The sequence below is a fragment of the Hyperoodon ampullatus genome (assembly GCF_949752795.1).
Source record: "Hyperoodon ampullatus genome assembly, chromosome: 13".
Lineage (NCBI taxonomy): Eukaryota > Metazoa > Chordata > Mammalia > Artiodactyla > Ziphiidae > Hyperoodon > Hyperoodon ampullatus.
Genome location: NC_136926.1, coordinates 50,657,447 through 50,671,700, shown reverse-complemented (window position 1 = coordinate 50,671,700; position 14,254 = coordinate 50,657,447). Strand labels below are relative to the sequence as shown.

Sequence of the window (14,254 nt, the reverse complement as noted above, 5' to 3'; positions counted from 1 at the left end):
TGTGATACTTCTGATTTGTTCCCCCCTCTTTTTGGTTCAAAGGTAAAAATGCCCTTTCTTCTGAGGACACGGTGGAGTTCTTGTTTGTGGCTCCTTGAGCGGAATTGAACCAAGGTGATTGCAGCAACCAAAGGCTGCTGGATTTACAACGTCTACCTACAGTTAACAGCCAAGAACTAATAAGGGTGGACAAAGATGATCAAAATAAAAGCAGACATCAGTGCTAAATTATGATGCAACAGTCTGGCTCATGCATATAAGAAAATACATAGTATATCACAACAAAGGCCACACTCTTATGTAGTTCAGTTCACATTACTACTTACAAATGAACCTTCCCTGCCTTATAGTAGATCACTCGAGAATCCATTTTTCACCATCTCCAGCACATCTCCCTCTGACCAACCAAATTTACCCCAACTTCCGTCCTGACCAACCACAACTGATTCCTGAATCCCCTACAGTAGATTTCACCCTCCTCCCTCCCTCCATTACATGGCCCCGTCGGGGAGGGTTGGCTGTGTTAGACCAGTGCTCATTAATAGGCCAACATCTCTAATGGAGGTGGATGTGCAACTCATCGTGGAACAAGAAAGAAACAACCCCCGCCAGACGGAATTGGATCTAATGGACAGGACAGGTGGCACCTGCTGGGTTTGCACTTAGAACAGGCCCCAAAAGTAGATTTGGAGAGCCAAGGAAAGAAACCCACCGCAAACCACAAAAACCCAGAACAACACACGCCATTTTGTCTCGGTTACAGGACAGGGGTGCTTGAGTCTGGTCTCATTGCTGACGTGGAGCTAAGAGAAAGAAAAGGTGGCTGGTTAGTCAGGAATTGGTCATTGGCAGCAGTTTCCAGAGTCCTTGCAATGGCTTTGTACGATGGTTTCGACAACCGTGTGATGGAGTTGGCAATGAATGCTATGACGGGGGAAGGTTATTGGCAGAACAGTTCAAACCTTAGACAAACGTTTTGATGGAGAAACACAAAATGACAACATCTGTCAGCTCGGTCCAGTTGGTGGCTGAATGCCACCTGCAGGGTCAGGGTTCTGAGTTCAGGAACTGCCCGGCTATGATTGAGAGCTGACAGCCATGTAGGTAGCTGGGATGTAGTGGTTTTAAGTACTGAGTATGAGGCACCAGTGGCCACCTGCTCCATCTAGAGAGGCACAGGTTCACAGAGGATGGGCAGTGGAAAAGAGATGAACATTAGGATATACCAACAAAATCCGCAATAAAATCCATCTGTGCAAAGAAATCTGAGAACTGTGCAGTTGTGTCCCTTTGGTGTCAGCCTGTTCTCAGGGACATTTGTCAGGCTGGTTCTCCCGAGGGAAATACGATTAAGTGCATCAGTGGGCAGACTGGGCTCCTTGCTAAAGTCAACCAAGAGCTTTACTATCTCCAAGGCAAGCGATTTTGTTCCACAGGGCAGCCAAGGAGGTGGTTTCTGACCCAGTGCAGAGACATGAACATCTTAGAGCTCTCTGGCAAGGAAGCTGGAAGATGTCAGGATGTCTCTTCTCACCTGGGCACCCACCAACTACCGACTCTGGGAGGTGGCAGGTTTTTGCCAGCCCTGGAAGCAAAACCGAATAGCTGAAGCTTTGAGGCTTGACTCAGAATCTTTCTTGCTTATTCTGAATAAGGCCTCTTCAGAGATTTTATTACACAACTTTATTCTAAAGCAGTGGTTCTCCAACTTCGGCGTGCATCAGAATCACCTGGAGGGTTTATTCAAACACAGATTGCTGGGCCCCAGCCCCAGAATGTCTGATTCCTTAGGCCTGGGTTAGGGCCTAAGAATCTGCATTTCTAATAAATTCCCAGGTGATACTGACGCTGCTGGTCCAGGGACCACACTGTGAGAACCACTGTTCTAAAATGATGTTCTCTTCTTTCTCTTAAAGGAGAAACAGGAATCCAGGGAAGCTGCCAATTTAAGGATAATGTATCTACTATGTTGTAGGATGTTTATTTCATCAAATCTTGAAACGAGTAGAAGATTATTTTTTCATTTCCCCAGAATCTCTAAGGGAGGTCTTTAGCACTCCCCAAAGAGGGCCCTCAGAAAGGACCATCGACAGAGACATTCATTCTCCCTTCCTTGTCAGTTCTTTTGCACATTAGCTTTTCACGGAGTGCAAAATCCCAACTCCACTTAGAAGAGCCTGTTTCCTCTCATGTGACCAGAGGAGGCTGCATGCAGAACACCAGGTAGCCAGCTAAGGCAATACACATTCAGAAAGAAAAGGAGGGCGAACGTTTGCAAGCGCACTTTAAGCCTGTACATTTAAAGCTGAAAGGCGTCCAAACGACCTGATAGAGGAACTTGCAGATGAGCGGTGCTGTTAGAAACATGCTCCCTAAAGCTAAACCGAGAGGAACCAGCCTGTGGAAGAGCAGAGATAACTTGAGTCCATTGGGGGGATCTTATGGCACCTGTGGTTTATAAACAGCTTTAGTAATGAGTATTTCAAAACAGAGTTCACAGTTTTTAAGAAGATCTGTGCTGATTTTAAAAACTAGATTCTATATAATTTGAATGTTGCCTGTTTTTTTTTTGGGAATATGATCTCTATTTGGAAAAAAATATTTACACTAAACTCTATGGCTGACTGGTTAGAGTATCTTGAAAGAAAACAACCCCAAGATGCAAAGAAGCCCCAAAGACTGGATTCTCCTGGTGTGTTTGGTTCAAGCCTCTGCTCTCAAGAGACTTGGAGACAAGTGCAGACCATGCAGGCCAAGAGCCCTTCTTGGCTTTAGGGCTCTGAGTCTGTACCCTCAGGAACCAAATCCTTCGGGCTTAGTGAGTAATTGCAAGTGGTTGTTTTTCTCCAAATGCTGTGGAAAAAAAAAATGTACAGTGTATGTAATCAATTGTTTTTCTAAAATCTCAGAGAATTCAGAAATCAAACTCCTAGCTATAAACAGTATTAATATTATCGTTGTAAACTGACCAGGGTCAATATCATGTGCAAAGGTTTAAGATGCTTGTTAATACTGCCGTTGTGAGTAACAGCAGCGCAGGATTTCAGCCTGTGTTTTCATTTTGAGGCATGAGACATGTTACAGAAGATGTAGCTGATAAGTTAGCTTTGAACAGAAGTCTTTTTTTTTTTTCCTTCTCAAAACACACATCTATGAACTACAAATCTGAGAACAAAAAGTTAGCTGCGCTATAGCCAGCAGAACACGTCTTTAGGGGCAGGGGTCTGTCGGGAGCTGCTGCGTGTAGTGGGTCCTCTCTTCTGTGAGGTGAGGCTGCTGCCAGGCTGCCGTCTTCTCCTCTGTAGGGGTGGGTGCAGCTCTGTCCATCACCAGTTCTCATGTTACTTTCATCTGTCTGACTATAGCTTGCCTGGGAATAAGCAATGTGTAATTTTTTTTAAAGATGGTAACTGCTCTCTAAATTAGGGTTATGAAGCTTAGCATCACCCCTTCCCCCCCAACACACACACACACACACACACACACACACACACACACACACACACACCCTCTACTTTCTTCCTCTGACAATCAGGAATGAACGTCCTGGGACACTGTGGGCTACCGCACCTTCTGAAAGAAGAGAGGACAAGAATCCTCCATGCTGAGTCTCTTGCCTAGTGGGTACCTGAGGCGTTTGGAGGGTTAAAGCAACGTAAACAGAAATATTTGTGCTGTCCTTTGGACAAGGAGATGAGAGCACTGACTCACCATCAGAATGCCATGCTAATTAAAAAAAAAATCCACTTTGTTCTTCCAACCCTCCAATTTCTGAAGTTAGGATGTGGCTGGTCAAGGCACGCAGAGTACCATGTGGCCAGAAGGATGGAAAAGGACCAACCCAAGATCCGAATGGGCTAGAATGGGATTCTTGTGGACTCTAATTGAGTGCTAACCTTTCTGTGTACTGTTTCTTCTAATGTGGCTAGTTGAAAAGCAATAAGTCAGGTTTCACTCTATTCACTCTTGTTAGTGTATTGGTGAGTGCCTATTTATCTTCAGAGAGGTCTAAGGCTCTTCTTGAGCAGAGGATGGGTCTTCCATGTCTCTGGTGTTTCACTTTTTGCCCTTTAGTCATGTAGGGCTCTGCCTGGTGGATGCCTAATTGACTCTGAGCTGCTGAAATCGGCTTTAGGACCTTTGCAGAAGAGATGCATATACTTTGGGATAATTTCTGGTCTTGTAGTGTAGCCAGAAAGTCCAAACAAATAGATTTCAACAGATGAACTGTTCTACAATTTCAGCTGTATTTCTTGGCTACATCAAGAAAAATTACAGTAGGGTAAAACTAGGTGCAAAGATGAAAAGCTACTAATTCCTACAGTGTTCTACCCAGTCTTAAATGAATTTTGTCTGATTTGCTGATTTAGTGACAGGCTGGTTTATATTTAGAGTTCTGTGGGATGCCAGCTAGGTAGGTAAGGATGCAGTAAGCGGCAGAGGCCACAGCTGTTTTAACTATTCACTGCCAAACTGGCAACAGAAGATTTAAAAGGGGCCCAAGAACTTTCAGAGTACTGAAATCTCTGGCGTTTATGGACAAGAACCAAATACCACTTTTTATCTGGGTTTATGTCAAGGGCATTTCATTAGGCTTTTAGAAAAGTATATTTTTCTAAGAACTACCTACTGATGTTTAAATAATGTGCAGAACAAAAATGATCAAATTGCTGGAGCTCAGAGAAAGAAAATGCTATGAAAGGAAAAGGCTTGCTCCTTTGGGACTAGATTTGTTATAACTGGACTGAATATTTTCAGAAACAGCTCCTGGGAATTTTTCACTGCAGTCATCATGAATCAGGAGAACATGTGGGGTAGCATTCTCAAATCCAAGGGAGGCAGACTAAAACGCACTCAATAAGATCCTCCCTTTTATACCAAGAGGGCCTCACAGCTCAAAAAATATATTTCATAATAAAAATTACACTTTAATTTTTACTTGCTTAATCTTAACCTGAGGACCAAGACAGGAGGTCAGTAGTGCTTGAAGTAGAATGTATTCTTTACTAATTGATATGTCATTTAGGAGATATATATCGCTTTTTCAATTTAGCAGCCAGAGTTGAGTTTCCTATCAACTGCACTATTCCATGAGTGGGAAAAGACAGTAGAACTAAAGTGGATACAAGTCCTTGGGACCGTGCATCCAGATGACCGTAAGAGGTGTATTAGGTTTGAAGTGGGACATCTAAATGGCCATTGGCTGGAGCCAGAGAAGCCATTAAGTCTCATGGGACAGTGTAGCTGAAGGTATATCAAATCATTGTAGGAAGCTGAGTCCCAGCCGTATTTACACAATTAGAGCAAGCAAGCTAGTTCTGAGTCCCGGGGTCTCTCATACACTCACATAATAATTATAGTCACTCCCAGGGACTGAACTGCTTGTAAAGCACTGAGCATAGTGCTAGGCATGTATGTGTGTGCTCAGAATAAAATGATAATGCGTCTGCCACTATGTTAAGCTCTTTAAAAGCTATATCTCAGTGAGTACAACTCCTCCATGAGGTAGGTATTGTGATATATGTTGTACAGAGGGAACAGAGGCTCAGAGAAGTCTAGTAGTTTGTCAAAGATTATGCTGCTAAGATTTGATGGAACTCATATTTGAAATCAGTCTATTCGAGTCCAGGGCCTAAGCTTCAGACTACTATAGTGAAGTGATCCTGCCAATCGAGGGCTATTCTCTTTACATTAAAAAAATTACTGAGGATTTCCCACGTATTTAGGTAGATCCTTAAAGCTGGGGGACCACATGCCACAGAAATGATATCTGAAATTAAATTATATCTTGCTGAATTCCACAATGGATTTGAATCAGCTGTTCTAAAACCATAAGGCTGTAGAAGCTTTCCTCTCTGTTGTTGCTTCTTTTGTTTCCTTTAATAACACATGCTTTTGCTTTCACTAGTTAAGGTACACACTTTGATCTTTTGGGCCCTGAATACAGCAGGACTAAGGAGCTGACTCATCTCTGCAAGTGCTGAGCAAGCCTGGACTTTTCTCTCTCAAGTGCTAGAGAGGCTGAAAACTTGGATGCAGTTATGGATCAGTGTTATGGCTTCACAGCTATGAATTTCTGGGGCATCTTTGGTATTATTGAAATTTCTGTGCCAACTTTCCTAATTAATAGAGTAAAAAGTCAACTCCCAAGGTTGCCTGACAAATCTCCACTGGATTATAATGAAATGCTTCATAGACGGGGAAGGAGGATATTTTATCATAGAGAAAACCTAAGAGAGAGTGATTGTGAATATAGGTTACAAGTTATCAGAATCCAGTGTACAGTGGCCATGTTTCCTCCTAAATAAGAGGATACTTACTTGAGAGGAGAGTGATAAAAGGATATTGCATTCAACCTTGCAAGCTGACCTGTGGGTGACAAAGGACACAAACAAGAAAGGTGACATGTCATGTCTGTGATGTAGTCAAGCTGGTGAATTATTTGGTTGGAAGCCATGCAGAAAGACAGAGAGAGAGAAAGAAAGAGAGAGACAGTCCAAGGAATGAAAGTAACTTTCTGGCCCATCCAATAACCATACGCTCATAGAGAAGTCAAGGAAAACCACTTCGACCTTCTCCAGGGCATATATCTTGAGTGGGGACACACAGGCCTATTATCTCTCAGCCCTTTTCTTTGTCTTTCCCTTGAAGTCACTGGGTGTGGAAAGGAAAGGAGAGAGAGAAGGAGCTTAACATCTACCAGAGATGGCACGAACTCCAATTGGAGCTGATGCTATTAATAGAATTTCCCTTCATTTTGGTCATATCAGGTTAAAGTCCTAAGTCATTAAAATAAATAAAAATCTAATATCTTATATGAAATGACTCTCTTTTAAAAAAAATCTAGAATTTCATTTACTGTGGTTACCAAAATCCAGAAACTGATATGGGCTCAAATAGGGAGGTCTAACAGGCACCTCTAACAGCATGAACAAGAATATTGATTATTTCACCACCTTTCTCTCTCCCTCTATGCAGCAGAGCCAAATGAGATACGAGTAGGAATGCTATCCCTCAGAGTTCCCACAGACACCTTGGAGCTTCATCCAGACTAACTTCCTTCCACGGATAGGCCATAGAAGTCGCAAAGCAAGAACGTCCTCCATGGTCTGCACTCAAGGCAACTTTGTTTCTGTAGCAGTAAAGTACGGCTTTACATATCTGGTAACTGTTTGTTTTGTTTATCTAGGCCTACAGTGTAGTTGCTTCTGAAATGTGGCTGTTAAACTGAAAAGGCTAATGGAACATTCCAGAGAGGCAACGCTTCTGTGTTATATTGTCAAGATGGGGTTGGTGGGCTTCCCTCTTGCTCTATTCTTCTTGGGAAGATATTTCCAAACAATCTATAAATATATGAGAAGGAGAAGATAATTTATTCTCTCTGCTTCTCTTTCCTTCACTAATAGAGAAAGAGAGGGCTACTGCCAATCTAAGACAGTGGAAAAAGCTTGTCTGGCCAACAGACAGAAAGCCTGACATGATAAAATAACCCCCGGGGTCTGGGACGCAGCAGGTCTCAACGAGCCAAATACCCCTGAACTCCCAGAACCCCAACAAGACACAGAGAAGGGAAACATACAAGAAAAACAAACATGGCAGTAGAACAATCTCCATGGGGAAAATGCATCCCCTTAAGGATGAGTTGCTAATAACACTTATTTCCAATTGCATGTGTTATGTCCAGTGACTTCTCAGATGGATTAATATGCTCCAGTACATATGACAATCTGCCCAACCACACCCTGCTGAATGTGGGCCTACAGTTCCCCTAACATTTCTTGGTGAGGTTTGTCACTCTTTCTCTTCTTGACATTTGATATAAGGCAGGCAGTGAGGGAAGCTGAGGACAAATGATTCAAGGGAGGAGGTATATTTATGTTTAGTCAATTTCCTTGAGCCTTGTTCCCTGACAGTCATCCTACAGTATCCATGGGGGATTAGTTTCAGGACATCCCCACACAGCAGATACCAACATCCACAGATTCTCAAGTCCCTTAGAGTTGAACCTCAGTATCCACAGATTCTGAATCTGTGGATATGGAGGGCCAACTGTATCTTTTCTTAAAAAGCATTTTCCTAATCATTTTGGAGGATCATGGACTGTTAGTCACCATGTTTCCACTAATGTGGAAGGCCTCTTTTACTTTCCAACTCAGAATTCATAGGAATTCATGGTGAGTGACAGCTATAAGAAGTATATAACATTTTTCCTGTCTAGAATTCATGGACTAAGGAGTTCAGTCAGAATATTCCAGAAAGGGAGTGTGGAAGGAAGGAGAAGGCACCGAATTTTGGAGTAATGGAAAAGACCCAGCTACTGAGGGGCTGGGGCAGGAGTGGTAAAGGATGTGGGCCAGCTCTTGGTACCTGGTAGGCTTCGTCCTGTAGCTTCTGTTTCAGGTATTCCTCCATCTTCAGCTCATTCTCCAGCTGCCGGACAGAGTCATCTTCATAGTTCTCATCCTCTGGCCGCACATATGGGTCCCCATCTTCTGTAACCCTGGGAATCAACCACAGTGGGAGTTTCACAGCAAATCTTAAAGGAGAGTATGAGTGGAATTCCTGTGCTAGCTGTAGTTCTGGGCACACATTTATTTAGTCCTTCAATTCACTTCTTTGCTTCAATTCACTTCAATTCTGTCTCTTCTTTGACATAATGAAAAAAACTTTTAAAAAGCTTTGGAAGTTTGGAGAAATATATGATCAAGGTGTTCTCACAGACAATTTTTCTATGGCAATCTGGTGATCACTGTCCTCTATGTTTTCCTAGGGTTAACAGGAATGAGCTGACCTTTAAATGTCTGTCATTCCTAAAAAGGGTAGGCTTATCCTTTGAGAGGACATAATTTCTCCAATTTGGGGGCTTAAAAAAAATGGAATCCAAGAACACTTTCTATAAGGGAAATAAGCCCTCTAGTGAAATAATGATTAGGACATTTGTTCATAATTTAACCCTCTTTGTGTTATGCATGTACATAGGCACGTGCACCCATGTGCTTTATTCTTGTGGTAGAGTCAAGTCACTCTCATCGATCAGCTAATCGATGTCAGGAAGACTAATACTCTAACCCATAGCTCTTGATCTTCAAAATTTATACTAGCTCTGAACTTAAGAAATCCATTTAAATTGTCCAATTCCACTATGAAATAAATAGATAAGAATGATGTCATTCACTAAATGTGTGACTCTCTCCATCTATTCATCCCAGTATATATAAAGCTGTTCCTGGGACTGAACATAAATTCACAACCTAAATCATATGACTAAAATATTCTCAGGCTAAAACACAGTACATGTTTAGATAGTACAGATATTAAAATATCCCCTAAAATGAAAAGAGTGGTCAAGTAGAAGTTTCTGGGTTGGAACTTAAATGCCAATATTCATGTTTATTTATATCTGTACGACATGTCCTCGTTATTTTTAGAGGTTTGGGGTCAGCCTAAATAGGTCTGCGAGGCCTCTATGAACTTTCCCTTCCCAAGCCCCACAGCCATGTTTGTAGCTGGTCCTGCCACCAGTGTACCAGGGACAGCAGATGGAGTGGCCTTAGTTACAGTTTTGGACCTTAGGATTGGATCAAGAAAATTTTAGGTAACCACCATGTAAATGCTTAATTATAAAAAAATCAAATGGATTTGTATTTATCAGACTAAACTGATAATTAATTCACCAGTTTGAATAACAAATAAATCAAATAATTCTAAATTATAGAGGAAAGAACAAGAAAGCAAACTGAAGTTAAAAGCAGCAGCTTCCTGCTACATAAAATTATAACTGTTTTGTTTTGATCTTATGCTCTGCCTTTTCACAGCTGGCTTTCAAACCATGTCTATTTATAATTCCCCATTATTACTGGCCTTTTACTCACTGCTTGGATGGAGAGCCAAAACACCAGAAAGGCCTCTGGTTAGTTTCTTCTCTGGGTCTTTAAAACAGACAGTTTATTTTTATAGACTCATCTGCAGTTCTTCTCACATTAAGCACCATCACCCTTCTGTAGTTTTTTTTGAACTGTTCATCAATTCTCTTTTCCAGAATTTGGGTGAGCCCCTGCCCACATTTCTCAGTACTCCGCTTACTTCACTTCCTTCATTTTACCCTTTTCCCTCCCAAGCTGGGTTCTGCAGGTCTGTCCTAGCTTTTTGCCTTTGTTTCTCAGCTTTGGTTTTCTCTGCCTGACTGCTTTGAGCTGATCCAACGTCACAGAAATTCTAGTGGCTACGTGAGTGATTCTACTGGCTCCTGTCAAGCTACAAAAGACTAACTGGGTGAAAAATCTTTGCAAAATGTCTTTTGAAGGTCAGGTTTATACATATTCAATAATTCAAGCGAATTGGACTTCTTTATAATGAGACTTTGTACATTTAGTTATTTCAATCACAAGTGCATATATGGTGCTGTTTACACCCACTTTGAACAGAGACCTCTCTAGTATCACCAGGTCCTTTAAGAGCAAATCTAGTAAATTCAGGAGATAGGATGATTTATCTCCTGAACTAGTCTATGAGCCCAGGGAGGGTGGGAGAGATTTTTGACACTATTTTGTATCCAATTAGCACAGTGCCTTGGGCAAGCCAGGCTCTCAATAAGTACTGGTTGGTTTTTGTTACTGATACTCTGGAAATTGTTAGGGGGAAAAGTCACAACGACAAATTGAAATGTAGCACCCTTCTACCTTTTCTGGCAGAAAAGGAAACTGAATCATTCCTTTCCAAAATAAAGACGTGAGCAACCATGTTTTTATTTTCCTATGCTCCCTGCAGAGTGTTCTGTTACTGAGAAAATACCCGCAAGCAGAAGATACTTACACATCGCCACGCATGGCACTTGGGGTAGCTCCACTGTGAAGGTACCCGGGTTTTCGGGCATGGATTTGCGCTAGAAAAGCCTTTTCAGAGGTTGGTGATGGGACCAGATCTTCAAACTGAGTCCGTGCAAATTCAGAATCCACGTTACTCTCAGTTTCACTCCCCGCCTCTATTAGGTACAATTGAAGAAGTGAAGAATGACCTAGATTTTTTTATGATTGATCGGCAAATAAAGGGCTAGGCTTAACATTAACCAACCTATGCTGATTAAAACACTGACCAGTTATTGTACTAAGTCAAGTATGTGTTCGTTTTTTCTCAAAATGAGAATTGATACTGACATGAATTACCACAAAATCAGTTAGTATACAGTATTGTCTTTTTATCTCAATATTATAAGGAATCTTTGTCTTAATAACTGACTTAATTCTTGAAGCCATCTGTTTTCTCCCTCTATAAAAGTCTTTATTAAAACTGTTGTTACTTTTGCTTAATATTACTTTAATTTAGGAAACACAGACCTAAAGTATTACATTCACTTAATATTTCAAAAAATTATAAGAGTATAAACTAATAGTCCTTGAAACGCCTACAATGAGAATAACATTTTTAGTCATCATTTGCTAGGGCAGTGATTACATGCCATTAATCATGATGTATTAACTACTGTCATTTTTATCTTATTTGGTAATCTTAATCTAAAATAATAGCAACAATTTTCATTAATTCTAATTATAGAGGTTTTATGAAATTTAAATCCAGATTTTTTTTTTTTCTTTTTTGCGATATGCCTCTCACTGTTGTGGCCTCTCCCATTGCAGCGCACAGGCTCCGGATGCGCAGGTTCAGCGGCCATGGCTCACGGGCCCAGCCGCTCCGCGGCATGTGGGATCTTCCCAGACAGACCGGGGCACGAACCCACGTCCCCTGCATCGGCAGGCGGACTCTCAACCACTGCGTCACCAGGGAAGCCCAAATCCAGATTTTTTTTAACATTAAAATTTTCTTTCTTATAGTTGTTGTAATCTCAATTATATGACCACAGTCCTTTCAAACAGATATCTTGCTAGGAGGGCTTTAAGGAATAGACGAGATGTATTAGTAACTGATAAGATATTTATTTGCATATTCACACTGTTAAAGTTTTTAAAACTCTGTGTAGTAGTATTAGGATGAAGAGTGCTGCAATTTTATGCTATTTATTTTCTTTGCAGATCTTTCTTTAGTGATATTGCAAAGGTAAATTTCAGTTTTGCTCCTTTCAAATAGCCATGCATTCCAAATGAACAAGTCTAAATTAGTAAATAAGACATTTGACCCTATAAAATAACTTTAGCATCATGTCACTTTGGGTCATGATATATTTAACAGTGGCTAACTTGGGATTCTATATTTACAAGTCAATTTTAATATTTATTCTTTTCTGCATTTTTCAAACTTTGTGCATTTAGCATGTATTCATGATCTTCTCATTAGCAAAGTATAAACGGTACTACAAAAAATCTAATATCCCAACAAACTATCACACAGACCTTTAAAAAATCTTTTTATACTTGACAATGAGCAGCTCTCTAACAGAAGTTATGGGTCCTTCTGCAATGAGAAGACAAATGAGAGGGGACCAGGGACTCACCGGAATTCAACTCTTTCACGAGAGAGGACATGGTGTTAGTGATCGAATCCGCTGCTACTAGTAAGTCATTCCTTAAATTTCTTCTTGAACCTTAAGAAAGAATGATAATGAAAAAAAATCAAAGCTTTCCTTTTCCCCAAATTTTTATGCTGTTTATCATTTCCATTGATATCCTAAAGCAAGAAAACGTCTAAGACTTTGGTTCATTTCCTGAAAAAAATACATTGTGCTTAGGCCAGTGGCCTTTGATATAAGAAGACATGGCAACTGATGGGGATTCATATACTTTATTGTCCAAATTGGGACAATTTTACAAGAGAAAGGGGTGGTATTAATAACAAGACTGGGTGACCTGGCACAAACTGGGATGATCCCAGGTAAGCCAGCATGTGTGGTCATCCTTCTTCAGAATCACCTCACAGATGAAAAGTCTGGTTTTGCCACGAGAGCTGTGCCTTCCCAGCAGCTGCTACTGTTTCAGCCCTTACCTGGTGGCTGAGCACATCAGATTCTGATCTCCATCACCATAGCCTCTGTCTCCCATCAGGGCTCCCCGAGCTCCCCCTATCATTTCAGGTACCCCTTGGGAGTGGGAACCCTGTGCACTGTATGTCCCTAGAGTTTGGAAAAGGAGTGAGGATTCTTGCTCTTGCTGCCAAGACGTGGGCAGAAGATGTATGCCTGGTACCCTGAACTGGAACTTAGACCATGTTTCTCTATGGTAGAGGAAGATTATTATGAGGCTTCCATCCCACTAAGGGTTAAAAGGGTATTTGTGGGCTGGACTGGGAGTGGGGCAAGGTGGATGTAGAGCAGAGGGCCAAATTCATAATGTCTTTGGAAAAAAGACTTAAGATTCCAAATACCTGACTTACAGATGAATTTATGCAGGATGAGCTGGGGCTGCTTAGATAGGTCACATTTCATTGTGATTTCTTAGTAAGTAAAACTAAATAAGTAAAATAATAAACACATGTAAATTTAAGAAATCAAAGTAGTTAGATAAAACAATAATTATTACAGGAAACTCAAATTGATTTAATATACTGTAAATTTCTTTAAGATTTAGGGAAAGGACACTTTTCCCTCTAAAAATTAAAAAAAGGAAATTATTTTGCATAACTTAAATTATACTTGTACAACTTTAATCATTTTATTTTTCAGGAGAAAACGCCCTGTAATGGATCTTCCTTTTTCCCTCAGAACAGAAAGTACATCATGCTCTCCCTTCGAAATGTAAGCTTTTATCCCCTATAAACAGCAGATGAGAGCATCTTTTTCCTCAGTCTCCCTGGATATTATTGATGTTAAACAATTTTTTTTGAATCTGCTAGGCAAAAGGTGATTTTGATTAAAATTTTTATTTCTACAACTATTTGTGAGATTGGACATCTTTATTGGCTATTTGTTTTTCTGTTGGTTCCTATCCTTCACCTATTTTTGTTTTAGGAGTGTCTTTTTCTGACTGAGCTGTGTGTGCTTTAAAGTATAACTGAAATTATGAAACTTGATTGCTACATATGCTGGAAATGTTTCCTCAAGTCTATTCTTTTGTCTTTTAACTGTTTATGTTTCTTTTTGTCTTAAAACTAATAGTCCGATATGTCGCTTTTTTCCTTAGATCTACATGTGAGGACCTGGGAGGATATCCACAATATACCGCTAATTCAAGGGAGATGCAAATTGCAGACCAAAATGCAATGCATGATTGAATTTGTGTGAAAAAAGAAGAGTCTATGTCCATAAAAGCACACTTAAACATAGATATTTATATATAAGTGAAACGTTGAGAAGGGCCAAGCTGTTAAT

At 40.6% G+C, this 14,254-nt stretch overlaps 1 protein-coding gene across 5 annotated transcripts in view; it reads right to left on the bottom strand.

The window, feature by feature from the left end:
* Window positions 1-662: 662 nt before the first annotated feature.
* Window positions 663-14,254, bottom strand: part of DTNA (dystrobrevin alpha) — a gene marked incomplete at both ends in the record, with an annotated part of 142,077 nt that continues 128,485 nt past the window's right edge. For 4 of the 5 annotated variants that reach the window (XM_079718028.1, XM_079718029.1, XM_079718031.1 and 1 more), the window contains 4 exons: window positions 663-803; window positions 8,368-8,500; window positions 10,813-10,981; window positions 12,446-12,535. In XM_079718028.1, the coding sequence (XP_079574154.1) occupies window positions 663-803; window positions 8,368-8,500; window positions 10,813-10,981; window positions 12,446-12,535 (533 nt within the window). Of the gene's footprint in view, window positions 804-3,250; window positions 3,371-6,320; window positions 6,370-8,367; window positions 8,501-10,812; window positions 10,982-12,445; window positions 12,536-14,254 lie in introns of those variants that run through there. The other variant, XM_079718030.1, reaches the window with a different exon arrangement.